The sequence below is a fragment of the Carcharodon carcharias genome, chromosome 21 (assembly GCF_017639515.1).
Source record: "Carcharodon carcharias isolate sCarCar2 chromosome 21, sCarCar2.pri, whole genome shotgun sequence".
NCBI lineage: Eukaryota > Metazoa > Chordata > Chondrichthyes > Lamniformes > Lamnidae > Carcharodon > Carcharodon carcharias.
In genome coordinates this window covers 83,380,767-83,399,153 of record NC_054487.1, presented here as the reverse complement: position 1 = coordinate 83,399,153, position 18,387 = coordinate 83,380,767, and the positions used below count along the sequence as shown (strand labels likewise).

Here is an 18,387-nt window from a genome sequence, read left to right as displayed (position 1 = left end):
TTCATTCTTATAATAATGCATAGAATTGAGGAATAAAGCCAACGGAACAGTCTAGTAGACGGTGGTCTTTATTGAATCATCGTAACTTACAGCACAGAAGGAGGCCATTCAACCTGCTGTACTTGTGCTGGCTTTTGAAAAAAGGAGTCCAGCTTACTCCCATTTCCTGATTTTTTTTTTGTCCGTAATCCTGTAAGTGTGTCGTCCTCGAGTACCTGTCCAACTCCCTTTTAAAACTATTTATGTAATCAGCTTCCAACACCTTTTCAGATAGAGCCTTCGTGGCCCCAAGAACTCTGAGTAAGAATATTCTCCTCATCTCCCCTCCAGGTATTTCGCCAGTGATTTATATCAATGATCTAGTTATTGACCCAGAGGTCTGGGAGAGTATTTTTTTCTCTCTCTACATTGTCAAAACCTCTCATCATCTTGAAAAATATTTTACATTTTGGTGCTGAAATCCTGTGACAGAAGTGTTTTCAATTCAGTCATAGGTGATTTGTGCCTTTTTATTCTTGTTTTATTCTTAACTTTCTACAGAAGATTTTATTTTAATGGCCTAGACTGAAATGAGGATTTCTGAACAGTGGATATGAGACCTCTCATAAACTACACATGCACCCTTATTTATTTGTGGATACCTTAAAGGCAGTCAGTACTGAGTCTAATAGAGCTTCCTCGCCAAAGCCAGATGGCACGGAGTGTGGGAGTAACACCAATCCTTGCTTTGAATTCATGCGACCAACAATACCTCATTACCATAAGCAAATGTTACTGTTCCGACTGAAAAATGCTAATATTGCTGGTGTCTGTCACCCCTATTGTAGGCTATGGGGGTAGAGAGCGATCAAGAGATTGTACAAATGATTGGTACGGAGGACCCCGTGATGTCTGCCTTCGCTCCAAGCCTGGAAGAGTGTCAGAAAGCCCAGATCTTCACCCAGATGCAGGTGTGCCTTTTACAGAAATAAACCCCAGCCCCTTCGATGTGTATGTTTAAACGCAGCCCTCGCATGCCTGATCTTATAACCAGCTGTCTAAACACAGTGAAAACATCGATTCCTGGACCTCAATAAAGTCCTAGTGCAAAAGTGCGTGGTCCTTTTTTTTTTGCTGCTTAAATATTTTAACAATGATTTAACAAGAGTGAGCAAAACCAATCCTGGAATCTTGTAATGTGCCACAATACTATAGTTCAAAGTCAGTTTGCCTTGGAAATGTAAAATGAAGATACCTTGATGTTAAAATTCAGTAAGTGAAAGGGTTGCTTTTAACTTAAGCATTGTTAATAGTGAGATATTTCTCATGCCTCGAAAAACTCAGCAGGTCTGGCAGCATCGACGGAGAAGAAAAGAGTTGACGTTTCGAGTCCTCATGACCCTTCAACAGAATCAATTCCGTTGAAGGGTCATGAGGACTCGAAACGTCAACTCTTCTCTTCTCCGCCGATGCTGCCAGACCTGCTGAGTTTTTCCAGGTATTTCTGTTTTTGTTTTGGATTTCCAGCATCCGCAGTTTTTTGTTTTTATCTTTTTGTTTTTATTATTTTTTTTCTCATGCCTCGTTCATCTAGCGGTGCCATTGTGAAATATGATTTCATTCAGCATGGCTCAGCTCCTTCCCTCTGTCTTGCAGGCATTGAAGTATATTGGGAATAAAGTGCGCAGGCAAAGAATGTGGGGAGGACCGAAGAAAACCAAGATGGAAGAGGCTCGGGAGCTGCTTGCATCGACTGTACTTACCCACGTCCCTGTAAGCATTGTGCCAAGCTGGAGAGGGCTGGTTGTGCAGTGCTGGTATTTGCTTATACAATCCACAGTACTTAGAGCGGGTGACTTGCTGTTTACGTGTTTACCTGCCCTCCATAGTAAACTGAAAAACCATCCGAGCATTGGTGAGGGTGCAAAAAAGTTTTACCAGAATTGAGGGGTTATGTCTATCGGGAAAGCTTGTACAGGTTGGGTTGTTTTCTTGAGAAAAGAGAGGCTGAGGGGTGACCTAATAGAGGGTTTAAAATAGCAGAAGGATTTGATTGGGTAGACATAGAGAAGATGTGCCCAATTGTAGGGGAGATGAAAACTCAGGGCCATAAATATAAGCTAAATAAGTAAAAATAACTCCCATTCTCCTGAGACCGAGGAAAGGGATTTGATAAAGGTATTCAAAATCATGAGGGCACAGTAGAATATGGAGAGGCTGTTCCCATAGGTGGAAAGATCAAGAACTATAGGATACCAATTTAAGGTGATTAGCCAAAGGCCCAAATACAACATGAGTAAAGTAATTTTTACGCAGTAAGCATTTAAGGATCTGGAATGCACTGCTGAATTTGTGGTGGAGGCAGGTTCATTTGTGGCTTTCAAAAGGGAATTGGATCATTTTCTGAAGAGAAATGATTTCCAGGGCTATAGAGCAAGGTTGAGGGAGGGGGACTAGGTGAGTTGATCTTGCAGAGAGCCAGCATGGATACAATGGGCTGAATGACCTCCTGTGCTATAGCCATGCTATGATACTATAATAGGAAACTCAGCGAAACTTCTTTACTCAGACTGGTTAGAAAGTGGAACTTGCGACCACGTGGAGTGGTTAGGGGCAAGTAGCATGGATGCATCTAAGGGGCAGCTAGGTGAATACTTGAGGGAGAAAGGAATAGAAGGATCCGCTGATGAGGTTCAATGAGAGGATAGAGCAGAATAAAGACATGCTGATAGACCAGTTGGGCTGAATGGCCTTATTCTATGCTGGACGTTCTATGTCATAGATTCTAAGAAAGGAACATTAACCCCCTAGAACCTCTCCAGAGGATTGTGTGTGAACTGTTGGCTGGATTTTGTACACAGGCGCAGGGCGGAGATTGCAAATGATTAAGCTGCTGAAACAATACAGCAGAGATCCTCTGTCAGATCCAGGACACTGCTGTCATGTGGGTTTCCTTTCTTCTCTGTGGCACAATATTAAGCTTGGCTTTCGGTCCGTTCCTATTAACTATCTTGCACGAAAGCAGCCTTGAGCGTGAAATTGGATCAATCACGTCCCGAATGAAGAGTATCTGTAATTTTAGAAAATGCAAAGTGGCTTTTTTTTTCTTTGCTGCGATTAATGTGTTGTAAGCAGCACCTTTAGTAATCGACTCCTGCGGTGATGGTAAATGGATAGTCTCGTTCTCCCAACATAGGCTGTGCCTGTGGTTAGTGTGGACGGTCTAGGTGGTGGCAACTGGAGCAAACCTACCAGCGCCTATATTCAGATTGAAATAAAAACAGACAGTGCTGGAGTTACACAGCAGGTGGGCTCATTTTCAGATGGAGACCCTACTGCCATGGCTCAGATGGTGGTACACTCATCTCTTGAAGATTCTGGATTCAAGTCCCTCTCTAGGACTTGAGCACAAAAATCAAAACTGGCACTCCAGTGCAGTACTGAGGGAGTGTTGCACCGTCGGAGGTGCCATCTTTCAGATATGATGTTAAGGAGGCCCTGTCTACCCTCTCGGGTGGATATCAAAGATCCCATGGCACTATTTTGAAGAAGATCAGGGGAGTTACTCCAGTCAATATTGACCCCTCAAGCAATATCAAGAAACAGATGATCTAGTCAATTTCATGTTGCTTTTTTGCTGGGTCATTGGATATATTCAAGGCTGAGCTGGTTAGATTTTTGTTGGCCAAGGGAGTAAAGGTTATGGACAATGGACAGGAAAGTGGAGTTGAGACCACAGTCAGATCAGCCATGAATTTATTGAGTGATAGAGCAGGCTTGAGGGGCCTAATGGCTATTCCTGTTCTAATTCCTGTACTCTTGGGAGCTTGCTGTGTGCAAATTGCCCTCAAGTTTCTTACACTACAACAGTGACTACACTTCAGAATTAATTAAGTGGCTGTGTGCAAAGCGCTTTGAGACAGCTGGTGGTCATGAAAGGCACTATATAAACGCAAGCCTTTTTTATGGTTCTGACAAAGGACGGATGCTTAAACATTATCTGGTCCTGACCCCACACCTTTTCAGATGCTGCATGAGGTCCTTTTGTTAGATTGGATGAAGTTTGATGAAGAGATGACACCTGAAATGTTCACCTGACATTTGTTGCCTGTGTTTTCAGAATTTTCAGTTTTGGTTTCAGATTTCTGGCATTAAAGTTTCCTCTCTTCTCTTTATCATTAGTAATCTTCTATTTAAGGTGCATTTATATTAAGAATAAAGTTCAATCTTCTGCTTGTTAATTTTCAGAAGAAGCTAATGTCAAAAGTAGTTTGGACCCCATTACATTTATTTAATAGAAAAGCTAAATTTAGCAAGTTTATTAAAAAAAAACAAGTGGGCCAAATAACTAGCATTATTTCTGTTTGCAGTTTAAACTTGATAAATCCTCTAATATCCAAGGAGTGTGATAATACTCTTTCTTTCATTCAGCCAGTTTGACAGCACTATCTTAATCTCCAGCTTTCACTTTTACAAGTCTCTTGTGACGTACCCTCTGAGCAAAATATATGTCTCTATTTCAATCTCTCTATTATACATGGTTACAACAGTCAGCACATGCTCTCTTTTTATTGGGCTATTTTATTTCCCTGTATGAGTGAAACAAAGCTGCTACGATGATTCAGGTACTGAAGCTGTTTCCTTACACATTGTGGGCAATTCTGCAAAGTGGCAAATGTTCCCATAGTTACCCATTCTACTACCAATCGGCAGCAGATTCCAGTTAACCAATTAAAATGGTCCCTGCACTTTCCATTACAACATGAATAAAGCAATAACTTTTTTGGCCCCTTTGAAAAGACTTAGACTTGATGAGGTCGGCCGCATCTTAATTCATGATATGCCCGCCTTCTCCTTTATCACTGTTTAATGACATTTCCTAAGGTGTATATATAGTAACGTGGTAAACAGTTTCAGCCTGGTTAAGACTTTTGAGCCCATCCAGCCCTCCTATTCCCATAGTATTCCCTTGGTGCATTTCTAATGTCCCTGAATTCCATTTGTTGATGAGGACCTGCCTGGGGAAAGAGTCAGGCACCCAGCTGTTTGTTGATGCCCCTTGTTGTAGTTCCAGGACAGTACAAGACAACTGCAGTACAGAACCATTTCTCTAGAGGTTGGTAGTGCAGATCAGAAATTGATTTTGGTTCACCTACTGATATCTTCATCCATGCCTTTGTTTCCTTTAAATTTGATTATTCCAAAGCTCACCTGGCCAACCTCCCACCTCCTGCCCTCTGTAAGCATGAATTAATCTAAAATTCTGCTGTCCATGAACTAACTCGCACCAAGTCCTCTTCACCCATCATCTCGTTGACCTGTGCTGGCTCAAGGTCTGATAATGCCTTGATTTTACTATTCTCCTGCTCCTGTTCAAAGGAGCTCCATGGCCTCACCCCCTACCTACAATTTCCTGTAGCCTTGCAGACCTCCGAGATCTCTGTGCACCTCCAATTCTGGCTTCTTTCATGTTCCTGATTTTCACTGCTGCACCATTGGTTACCATAATATCAACCGGCTGGGCCCTAAGCTGTGGAATTCCCTCTCAAAACCCCTTGACCTCTCTCCTCCTTTAAGTGACTTCTTAAATCTACCTTTTTGAACAAGCTTTTGGTCAGCTGAACCTTTATGTGGCTTTGGGTCAAAATTTTGTTTGCTCAAACTCCTTTGAAACCTCTTGGGACATTTTGCTGCAAATTGTTGTTTCATACGGCTTAGCCGTATATAGGAACCTAGGACTTAGGAGCAGGAATATGCCATTCAGCCCTTCAAGCTTGCTGTGCTGTTCAATAAGATCATGTCGGATCTGGTTGTGGTCTCAACTCCATTTTGTCGTCTGCCCCCCCATAACCCGTGACTCTCTTATCTATCAAAAGTGTTTCTAGCTCTGCTGTGAATAAATTCAATGACTCAGCCTCCTTTGCTTTCTGGGAAAGAGCATTCTCAAACTAATGACCATCTGAGAGGGGCTTTGTATTGATTTTGTCTAGGAAGAGCTATTGCCACTTCTCTAAATAAAACCCTGGGAATAGGTTGTTTAAAATCCATTGCTTAGTAAAGCTTTCACTGTCAGCATTTTTTTTTGCTGGAGAATCTCAAATTTTAGCCCATTTAAAGTTGAGTTCAGACCCGTGTTTCCTCAAGGGTGCCCAGCTGTGCAGCAGCCACACTATCCCCCCACTGCCCATGCGCAAGTCAGCCCCTTTAAATTGCTGCGTGTAAATTGGCCGTACAAAAAATAATTAAAGAGCTCATGCAATCAAAAAGAACTGGCCACATCACACCCCCAAACACCCCCCCACCCCCCTCCCCCCCACCAAAAAATTCTAAAATTCATCCCCAGGTTCTACGTTAAAAAAAAATTTATGTTGGCAGTAATTTCAAACTAGTAATATGAATCATGCATGCTGTCTGAAGTGTGCATGGAGCTGCAAATGCATCAGAACTTAACCAGGACTTTTGATGGCGAGCAGACTGTATAATAAACTGAGTGTTTATGTTTTCACACAGTGACATTTCAGGGGGCGAAGGGTGCATATAACTTTAGGGGCAAAGAAAATCGTCCCTATGACCCCCTCCTTCTTGCATTGTACACAGATTATTATTAATCATGATAAATATTTTCACTGGTCAGACCATTCCTCTATAATTTGTGAAAATATTACTATTGCTTGTCTAGGCAGCTCTGCATTATTTTACTGTCACTGATCATTGCAATGAAGATCTTTGGTGCAGATTGGCATTATTGAGTGGCGCTCAGTTACCAAAGCAGGAGAGCACATTCCTTCATCCTGATCAACATTCTGCCCGTAATTAAAAACATGGGTTTTGGTAGAGTACATAGGGAGAAATTGACTTCATGATGGATGGGTCAGTAATCAGAGGACACAAATTTAAGGAAATTGGTTAGAGAATCAGACTGGGGTAATGAGAATTTATTTTTACGCAGCAAGGTATGGTCTGGAGTGCTCTCTCTGAGAGGGTAGTGGAAGCAGGTTTATTAGTTTTTAAGAGGAAACTGGATAAATGCATCAAGGGGAGAACATTGCAGTGCTGTGGGGAAAAGAGCAGAGAGAGGAGTAGGACTAATTGGTAGCTGCTTTATGATGGGCTGAATGGCCGTATTCTGTGCTGTATGCTTCAAACTCATAATTCATCTCATCTGCATTTGTGGCCCCTTGATGTCCACAATTATTTTCAAATGAGGGGTGCACTTCAGAAGTAACTCTTTTGTTCTAAGCACTTTAAAACATCCACAGGATGCTATATAAATGGAGGCTTGTTCTTCCTCCGTAGGTCAAAGAATTCAACTTCCGTGCAAAGTGCATCTACACAGCCGTCATGGTACGCAGGGTGATTCTAGCCCAAGGAGCAAACAAAGTGGATGACCGAGATTATTACGGCAACAAGCGTCTGGAGTTGGCTGGACAGGTGAGTTTGGTGCCTCATGTTTCTTCCACCTCCCTTTTCTCTTCCCCTCGTGTGGTCATTTGTAAAGCAACCATTTCCTTTGAATCCTGTGTTTCAGCCCATCCCAAAGTGATTCACAAGGGCATATACAGCTCAATGTCCTGATGCTGTGTGTAAGTTGACAGCCCCACTTACTAGCCATTCAGCGTAAGAGGCGAAAATGTCACGCTTGTTCCTGAAGTTGGGTTTGAGCTATGTTGAGAAAGTGTAGAGATAGCTTTTTGCTGTACTTCACCGATCTTACACCAGGTCAGTTTTACTTGACGGCCTTGGATTGAGATAAGGAGTAAGAATCCTGTTGTCTAGTATTAGTAAATTTGCTCCTATTTTCCTCAGCATACTGGCATGGACCTGTTTTCTGTGCACTAGCCAATTCCCAGTATATTCCCTCCCAATCCCATGTGCTCTAATTTTGTGCTGTTTCTGCACTGTAAATTCTGTGCGAGGCAGGGGAAAAGAGTACTTTTTTGGCTCATAGGAAGTAGGAGAAGGAGTAGGCCATTTGGCGCCTCAATCCTGCTCTGCCATTCAGCTAGATCATGGTTGATCTTCTACCTCTTAACCTGCGTAATCCCCCTGTCATTTCATGTGTTTAGTATCTAGAAATCTATCAATCTCTGTCTTGAATATACTTAATGACTGAGCTTCCACCACTCTCTGGTATAGAGAATTCCAATGATTCACCATCCCTTGAGTGAAGAAATTCCTCTTCATCTCAGTCCTAAATGGCCTACCCCTTATTCTGAGACAGTGGCCCCTGGTTCTTGAGCCCCAGCCAGGGGAAACAGCCTTCCTGCATCTACCTGTCAAGCCCTAAAAATGTTTTGTTTTAATGAGATCACCTCTCATTCTTCTGAACTCTAAGGGATTCAGGCCCAGTCGCCTCAATCTCTCTTTGTAAGAAAATTGCACCAACCCACAAATCAGTCTAGTGGACTTTTTCCCTCTGTGGCAAGTAAATCCTTCTTTAGGTAAGAAGACCAAAACTGTACACACTGCTCTAGGGGTGGTCTCACCTTGGCTCTATACAATTTCAGCAAGACATCTTTAGTCCTGTACTCAAATCCTCTTGCAATAAAGGCCAACAAACCATTAGCCTTCCTAATTGCTGCTGCATCTGCCTGTTAGCTTTCAGTGACTTATGAACAAGTGTCTGGAGACTCCTTTGGACATCAACACTTCCCAATCTCTCACCATTTAAGAAATGTTCTGCATTTCTGTTTTTACTGCCAAAGTGGATAACTTCACATTTTTCCACCATTAGACCATAAGACGTAGGAGCAGAAATAGGCCATTCAGCCCATTGAGTCTGCTCTGCCATTCAATGAGATTATGGCTGATCTGATGATCTTCAACTCCACTTTCCTGCCTTTTCCCCATGACCTTTGATTCACTTACTGATTAAAAACCTGCCTATCTCAGCCTTGGATATACTTAATGACCAAGTCTCTACAGCCCTCTGTGGTTAAGAATTCCACACACTAACTACTCTCTGAGAGAAGAAATTCCCTCTCATCTCTGTTTTAAATGAGTGACCCCTTACTCTGAGATTATACCCTCTGGCCCTAGACTCTCCCACAATGGAAAACAACCTTCCCTTTCAAGCCCCCTAAGAATCTTATGTGTGTCAATAAGGTCACCTAAACTCCAATGAGTACAGGTCCAACCTACTCAACCTCTCCTCATAAGAAAATCCCTCCATACCCGGGATTAATCTAGTGAACCTTCTTTGGATTATCTGCAATGCCAATCTTTCCTCAGATAAGGGGACCAAGATTGTTCACAATATTCTATGTGCGGTCTAATTAGTATCTTGTATAGTTTTAGCGAGACTTCCTTATTTTTATACTCCATTCCCTTTGAAATAAACACCAACATTCCATTTGCCTTCCTTATTACCTGTTGAACTTGTATGTTAGCTTTTTGGGATTCATGCCCGAGGACCCCCCAAATCCCTCTGTGCTGCAGCTTTTTTCAGTCTTTCTCCATTTAAATAATATTCAGCTTCTCTATTCTTCCTGCCAAAGTGCATATCCTCACATTTTCCCACATTGTATTCCATCTGCCAAGTTTTTGCCCATTCACTTAACCTGTCCAAATCCCTCTGTAGACTCTTTGTGTCATCCTCACCACTTGCCTTCCCATCTGTTTTTGCCATCCACAAACTTGGCGATGGTATATTCATTTCCCTCATCCAAATCATTAATATATATATTGTAAATAATTGTGGCCCCAGCACTGATCCCTGTGACACTCCACTAGTTACAGGCTGCCATCCTGAAAATGCGCCCCTTATTCTAACTCTGTCTTTTATTAGTAAGCCAGTCCTCTATCCATGCTAATATACTACCCCCAACACCATGCATGCTCTTGCCCACATAGCCTTACTAAATCCCCTCGAAGCCTCTTAGCATCCCCCTCACAACTCACTTTCTCACCTAGTTTTATGTTATTATCAATCTTGGAAATATTACATTTGCTCCCCACATAAATTATTGATATAGATTGCGAATAGCTGGGAACAGAAGCACTGATCCTTACAATGCCCCACTAGTCACAGCCTGCCAGCCTGAGACTGACCTATTTATTCCTATTCTCTATTTTTTGTGTGTTAACCAATTCTCAATCCATGCCACTATATTTCCCTCAATCCCGTGCTCTAATTTTGTTTACTGACCTCTTATGCAGGACCTTATCGAAAGCCTTCTGAAAATCCAAATACGCCACACCCACTGGTACTCCTTATCTATTCTGCCAGTTACATCCTCAAAAAGCTCCAATGGGTTTGTCAAACATGATTTCCCTTTCATAAATCCATGTTAACTTAGCCCAATCCTACCTTTACTTTCGAGGTGTCCTGTTGTCACACCCTTTATAATAGATTCTAGTATTTTCCCTATTACTAATGTCAGGCTAACAGATCTGTGGCTCCCTGTTTTCTCTCTCCCTCCTTTCTTAAATAGTGGGGTTTCATTTGTGACCTCCCAATTTGTAGGAACCATTCAAGAATTTATAGAATTTTGGAAGATGACCACCAATACATCCACCTTCTCTACAGCCACCTCTTTCAGCACTTTGGGATGTAAATCATAAAGTCCAGGAGATTTATCAACTTTCAGTCCCATTAATTTCTCTAGTAATAGATTTTTTTTCATCATTACTAATTTCTTTCAGTTCCTCATTCTCGGTTCTCTGGTATCTCTGGGAGGTTTTTTGTATCTTCCTCCGTGAAGACAGACACCAAGTATTTGTTCAGTTTCTCTGCCATTTCCTCATTCCCCATTATAAATTCTCCTGCCTCTGCCTGTAATGGATCCACACTTGCCTTTGCTAATCTTTTCCTTTTTACATACCTGTAGAAGCTTTTACAGTCCGTTTTCATGTTTCTCATCAGTTTTTTGGCAACTTTATAAGCCTCTTCCTTTGATCTAATACAGTCTTTAACTTTACTCGTTAGTCACAGGTGCATCATTTTTCCTGATGGGTTTTTGTTCCTTAAAGGAATGTATATTAGTTGTGAACCCTGTGTTAATTCTTTAAATGCTAGTCATTGCCTGTCTACCACCATACTTTTTAGTTGATCCCTCATACTTTCGTAGTTTCCTTTGTTTAGATTTAAGACCCTAGTTTCAGATTAAGCTACACCACTTTCAAACTTAATGTAAAATTCTATCATATTTTGGTCACACTTCCCCAAAGGCTCCTTTACAATGGGATTATTAATTAGTCCTTTCTCATTACATAATACTGGATCGAAAATAGCCTGTTCCTCAACCTACTGTTCTAGAATACCATCTCGTATACATTCCAGGAATTCACCCTTCACAGTGTTAGTGCTAATTAAAAACAAAAATAAAAATACCTGGAAACACTCAGCAGGTCTGGCAGCATCTGCGGAGAGGAACACAGTTAACGTTTCAAGTCCGTATGACTTCAACAGAACTAAGTAAAAAGCTTTTATCTTAGTGCTAATTAAGTTCACCAAGTCTATATGTAAATTGAAGTCCCCTTGTTACATGCACCCCTAATTTCCTGATTTATCCCATGCCCTATGTTGCCACTACTGTTTAGTGGCCAATAAACAACTCCTACTAATGTTTGCTGTTCCTTGCTGTTTCTTAGCTCCACCCAAACTGATTCTACATCTTGATCTTCCAATCTAAGCTCCTTTCTCACTAATGTACTGACCTCATCCTTTATTAACAGTGTTACCCCACCTTCTTTTCCTTTTTGCCTGTCCTACCTAAATGTTCAGTATCTTTGACTATTCAGTTCCCAGTCTTGCTCACCCTGCAGCCATATCTTCATAATGGCAATTCGATTATAGCCGTTCACTATTTCTGCTGTCAGTTCTTCTACCTTATTGCGAATGCTGAGTTCATTCCGATAGAGTGCCTTTAATTTTGCCTTTTTAAATTTTTCCATTTTTTGACCCTATTTAATGCTGGCCTTTGTTTCCACTGGCTTCCAATTTTACTCATTACTTTTCGTCCTACCATTATCAGCTTTGTTTCTTTCCAATCTGAATTCCCTCTCGAGTTTCCATCCCAAGCTAGCTTAAACCCTTCCCAACAGCACTAGCAAATCTCCCTGCGAGGACATTGGTGCCGGTCCTGCTAAGGTGTAACTTGTCCACCTTATACACTCACTGCACAAATATCCTACATCATGACCTGGTAGACACACACAATCCAGGCTACTCCACGCAATCACAATCCAAAATCCCTTGTGGCATAGTAAAGCTGCTCTTCCCCCAGGCAAACCTCTGCACCTCCTCATCACACTCCAACCCCGATTTATTTATATTTCTTACCCCCTACCCCCCCCCCCCCCCCCCCCCCCCCACCCGACACACTCTCAGGCTGAGCCCATGACACCACCACCATATTCCAATTTCCACTGCGCTTACATGTTAGGACCCGATCCCCACCCTGGCTCCAATCCTGACCCATGCCAACCTCTCCTCACCCCCGATGCATGCTCACCCTCCTACCACCCCCCCCCCCCCCGCCCCCAAACCAATGCCCGTGATCTAAATTGCCTCCTACTGCATGATAGCAAGCCTCAGTTGGATAGCTGCACGTACTAAGGAATAGCTCGGAATTTCCTGGCTATTCCTCTTGTGGGGAGAGTCACCCCACAGTTGCCGCTGTTCACAACCCCCTCCCCCGCCGGCAGTAGGTTCAGAGTGTTCCTTCTGAAGGCCAGTCCTACCCCTCTCGCCCATCCTTTCTGTCCTCAACCACGTGAGGTACATACAGCAGAGAAAAGAAGATATGGTTTTATTGTTTGTTTCGTCAGTGAATATAAATTGGTCAAACTGATAAACTTCATTAGCTGTAGCTCACCTGGATCTAGCAGGATGGCTAAATATTTCATTCCAATATACACTGGTAGAATTTACTATTTATATCTTTGTTTAAATAATAATTTTCACTGATGACAGTCTATGCAATTAGCTTCAAAGTATCTAGGTTTTGAAGTTAGATCACAAACTTCCCTTATCCCTGAGTAATTGAGAAAGTTAACTTATGAGGACTGTAATGAATGGTCCAAAGAAGAAGGCATAGCTTCTATATTGGGAATGTAATGAGACAAAGAACGCTGTGTTCAAAATCGTGGAGACAATGGGTTTTAATTCCACACGACAGGGGATGAGAAGAAATCTGAATCCGCATTGGTTTGTAGATAAGAGTGGAGCAGCTAACAGTCAGTTCAGTTCCATAGTACCGCCCTAAGCCCATCACCACTTGAGATTTGGTAGGCTTTGAGCCAGTGGAGGTGTTTGTAAAACCTGCCAGTTTTCTGGCTTAATCTTTCACCTTAATATTCCGTGTTTTTAATGTGTTCATTATTTCCTCTATTCTTTGTCGTCAGTTTTTGTCCCTAATGCTGCTTGCTTTGTTGGTGAGAGATATGGAACAGTCCCAAAATCTGGGCACCCTGGAAAGCAAGGGATTTCCCTGGCGACAAAAGAATAAAACGTTGACTTTGGAGATTGTCTAATCCTACCCTCTCTGATAATGTAATTAAATCTGCCCTCCTGTCTTTAAATTCACAACGAGATTGTGTGAAAGGAGAATTTGGCACTCGGAAGGCTTCAAAGATAAATGGGGATCTCAAGGTACCTAATTAGAATTCCCTGACATTAAACTAATTAGTGATGGTATATTCAGGAAGCTTAATTTCTATATTAAATATGTAATTGTTTTTCATGTATGTTAAATGCCACTGATGAGATGTTTGCAGATGAATGAATTAATTCCAAAGCATTACCAGATTTATTGAAACCAAAAGTAAAACCTGATATGAATGTTATCATGGATTCTACATCCGTCTCTCCTATTTAACTCCAACTCCCCCTTTATTCCTCCCTCTCCCGTTCCACAGCTTCTCTCTCTGCTCTTTGAAGACTTGTTCAAAAAGTTCAATTCAGAGTTGAAGAAGATTGCGGACCAGATCATCCCCAAGCAGCGAGCAGCCCAGTTTGATGTCGTGAAACATATGCGGCAAGACCAGATCACAAATGGCATGGTTAATGCCATCTCAACAGTAAGCACTTTTGTGAAGTCTACAGTTGTTTCTGAATTATGTTTTATTTCTCAGCCTTGTTTAGAAGTGTTTGATTGTTTTGCGTTCAGAAGTGGCCGAACAAGTTACTCTGTTGTGTCAATTTTTTTAAAGTAGGCTGCTCACCACCACCACCTCAAGGCAACTAGGATAGGCAATAAATGGCGACTTGCCAGTGATACCCACTTCCAAAAATTCTGGAAACGCAGAATACTGCGGATGCTGGAAACCTGAAATAATAGAAACAGAAAATGCTGGAGCAGGTCAGGCAGCATCTGTGGAGAGAGAAACAGTGTGAACATTTCAGATCGATGACTTTTCATCAGAACTGGGAAAAGTTAGATATGTAATGGGTTTGGGTCAAGGACAAAAGGAAGGTCTGTGGCGGGATGGAAGACGGGAGAGATTGAATGACAGAAGAGTTGGTCTTACAGAGTCAAAGGGAATGGTAATGGGGCAAGAAAAAAAACAGAAACAAAAAATATGCCTCAAGCAGATGTGCTGCTGTCTGAAAGCAAAATAAAACAAAAAACTAAAACATGCCAAGAAAGGAAACAAATGGGGGAGCAAAGTTTATGTCCTGAAATTGTTGAACTCAGTGTTGAGTCCAGCTGGCTGTTAGGGGTCTAATTGAAAGATGAGGGGCTGTTCCTGGAGCTTGTGTTGAACTTCACTGGAACAGTGCAGCAGGCTGAGGACAGAGATGTCAGTGTCAGAGCAAGATGGAGAATTAAAATGACAGGCCACTGGAAGTTCAGGGGTCGTGCTTGCGGACTGAAAGGAGGTGTTCTGCAGAGTGGGCACCCAATCTGCATTTGTTCTCCCATTGTAGAGGCGGCCACAATGTGAACAGTGAATACGGTATACTAAATTGAATGAAGTACTCGTAAATCGCTACTTCATTTGGAGGAAGTGTTTGGGGCCTTGGACATTGAGAAGAGAGGAGGTGAAAGGGCGGATGTTACATCTCCTGCATTTGCATGGAAAGTTAATGTGGGAAGGGGGATGGGGTGGTGGGGTGATAGAGGAGTCGACCAAGATGTGGAGGGAATGGTCCCTTCGGAATGCTGAAAGGGGAAAATGTATTTGGTGATAGCAACATGCTGGAGGTGGCAGTAAGGACGGAAAATGATCCATTGACTATGGAAGCTGGGTCGAGCCTGCTCCGTCATTCAAATGATCGTGGCTAATCCTCAGCCTTAACTCTACTTTCCTGCCTGCTCCCAATATCCCCAAAGGGAACCCTATCGTGGCCCTGGGAGGGAGGAGAAGGGTTGAGAGAAGAAGTGCGGGAGATGTGACGGACACAGTAGAGGGCCCTGTCAACCACAGTGGGGCGGGGGGGAATGGGAGGAATCCTCAGCTTCTGAGAAATGCAAGACTTAATGTTGCGTGTTTCTTGCTGCATAAAGATATGGACTGCTTCATTACCTGAGGAATTATCCACTGTTAGAGATAGTGATGTCTTAGTGTTTGATTGCATTGTATTTTTTTATTACAATTTTGCTTGCTTCCTCTCCAACTGATACTTGAGGCCTTATCTTGAAATATTGCCTCTAAGACCCAGTTCTCAAAGTTTTGTCTGTTGCAGGGAAACTGGTCTCTCAAAAGATTCAAAATGGACCGTCAAGGGGTGACCCAGGTGTTGTCTCGATTGTCCTATATTGCTGCTCTGGGTATGATGACCAGGATCTCCTCTCAGTTTGAAAAGACCAGGAAAGTGAGTGGTCCAAGATCACTTCAGCCGTCACAATGGGGAATGCTGTGTCCTTCAGACACTCCTGAAGGAGAGGTAAATATTCTAACTTTGAGATTTTTAATTCTGTGCGTTATTTGGAAAATTCTCATACCCACTGATATTGTTAATGCAACATTAGCAACATCACTTGAAGGGTAAAAAAGGATGACAGGGTTAATGTGAAAAAGCAAATGAGTGGGGATAGTTGGACAGCTCTTTCAAAGAGCCGGCACAAGCCAATGAAACCAAATGTCTGCCCCCTGTGCATTAAGATTCTATGATTACTTGGATTTTGCACATTTATTCATGGTGATATGGTCAGGAAGAAGTGACTAAATGAATATTCTGTGTGCAAAGTGACTTTACTGAAGTATGACTGCACCTACGTTCTTAATTTCCTTCTGAATTATAACCAATGCACTTTGAGGAGGTCAGCGTATATATGGTAGAGTTTGCTTATTGCCTTGAATTGGATTCAGTGAAGTCCTTTATCAAAGTAGGCCTGTAGGTAGTTGACTGTATAGTAAGGATATGAGAAGTAGTTGTGTGATTTCACACTCCTGCTGTGGAGACTCACCTGCTGGGAGTGCACATCAAGTATTCAAGCCGTGCTCTCCTTGATTAATTACACAGAATATACACAAGCAGGTCATTTAGCCCAACATTCAGTCCATCCAAACCTCCTCCCACCTTAGAATCTCACATTAGAACAGAAGAAATAGGAGCAGGAGGCGACCATTCGGTCTCTCGATCCTGCTTCGCCATTCAATACAATGATGGTTAGTTCTCAGCCTTAACTCCCCTATTCCTCGATTCCAAGAGATCGAAAGTCTGTCGATCCCAGCCTTAAATATATTCAATGATGGAGCATCCCCAACCGGGGGGGTAGAGAATTCCAAAGATTCACAACGCCTTGAGTCCTAAATAATTAGTCCTTTTATCCTGAGACTGTTTCCTCATGTTCTAGATTCCCCATTCAGGGAAACAACCTTTCGGTGTCGACCCTGTCAAGCCCCTTCAGAATCTTGTATGTTTCAACGAGATCATCTCTTGTTCTTCAAATGGTAAAGGCTAAATTTACTCAGTTTCTCATCGTAGAACAACCCTCTCATCCCAGGTACCAACCTAGTGAGCCTTCACTGTATTGCTTCCAATGCAAGTGTATCCTTCCTAAACTAAGGAGACTAAAACTGCACACACTACTCCAAGAATAGTCTCACCAAAGCCCTGTGCAATGCAGTAAGACTTTTTTATCCTTGTAGCCTAGTTCCCTTGCAATAAAGGCCAACATGCCACTTGCCTTTCCTTGCTGTGCCTGCAAGCTAACTGAGTTCCTTGTACAAGTACACCAAAGTCCCTCTGAATACCAACATTTACAAGTTTCACACATTGTAAAAAATATTCTGATTTTCTGTTCTTACGACCAAAGTGGATAGCCTTGCACTTCCCCACATTCCCCCACCTGCCACCTTGTCCACACATTTAACCTGTCTATATCTCATTGCAGCCTCTTTGTATCCTCCTCACAGCTTACATTCCTACCTAGCTTTGTATCATCAGCAAACTTAGATGCATTGCTCTTGGTCTCTTTGCCACATTATCAACATATCTTTCAATTCTTTTTTCCCTCATGCACTCATCTAATTTCCAACCTAATGGTTGCAAAATTGTGGTCAGTCACCTGAATTCTGATGTTTGCTCCCTGATTTTTAGGTCTGCAACCAGGAGTCTAGATTTCTAAAATGACCCTTTTTGCAGAATCCTAGAATGATGCAGCACAAGAGGAGGACACCATTTGGCCTATGTCTGTGTAGTTCTTCACTTAAGCACCTACTAAACATTAAGAATGGGAAACTAAATTTAGCTATCCAGGCTGTTTAACAAAGGGGCTGGAAGTTTCCTGAACCTTTCTGCAGCCCAAGGCATCTTGGTCCTGGATCATGCTTGCATTCCTTCACAAAGTAAGTGATCGATTTGTGTTTTATGTTTTAAAGTAATTGTTTTTGTTTTGATCTCGTGACAGGCTTGTGGTTTAGTGAAGAATTTGGCGCTGATGACACACATCACGACAGATATGGAGGATGGGCCCATAATCAAACTTGCCTTTAATCTGGGTGTTGAAGATGTAAATCTGCTTTGTGGAGAAGAGCTTTCATACCCAAATGTGTTCATTGTATTTCTAAATGGTAAGCACCTCTTACTTGGTCCTACACTTCAAACTGAACATTTTTACAGTTGCTATTAGCTTACTGAGAGCATATTGAAGTAGCTAAACAGTGGCTTGTTCCATTGAGCATCTAACATATCCAGGAATCTGTGACTGAGTCTGTCCTGAACATCACCTTTATTGTAAGGTCCCGGGTTCGAATTTGGCCCAAACTCATTGAATACAACTCTTCTCAATCACGAAGGATCCAAACTGAGTTTTGAACGTCTCCACTACATTTTCCAGCGGATGCAAGTCGTGACACAAAATCAGTCATAGGGCTGGATTATATGCTGAAGGTGGACTTCCCAAACCTCAGCATAAATTTCAGAGGCGAGCCCTCCTTCGCTAGGCCAGCTAGCCCCTCTTAAAGCGACGGCCCTTTAATTGATACGAGGCGGGACTTCCATCTGTCTCTTGGAGG

At 42.3% G+C, this 18,387-nt stretch overlaps 1 protein-coding gene across 2 annotated transcripts in view; it reads left to right on the top strand.

The window, feature by feature from the left end:
- Positions 1-18,387, top strand: part of polr3b (polymerase (RNA) III (DNA directed) polypeptide B) — a 97,095-nt gene that overhangs the window by 30,566 nt on the left and 48,142 nt on the right. For both annotated transcript variants that reach the window (XM_041216115.1, XM_041216116.1), the window contains 6 exons: positions 828-950; positions 1,636-1,752; positions 7,276-7,410; positions 13,840-14,001; positions 15,611-15,811; positions 17,781-17,943. In XM_041216115.1, coding sequence (XP_041072049.1) covers positions 828-950; positions 1,636-1,752; positions 7,276-7,410; positions 13,840-14,001; positions 15,611-15,811; positions 17,781-17,943 — 901 coding nt within the window. The remainder of the gene's footprint in view (positions 1-827; positions 951-1,635; positions 1,753-7,275; positions 7,411-13,839; positions 14,002-15,610; positions 15,812-17,780; positions 17,944-18,387) is intronic.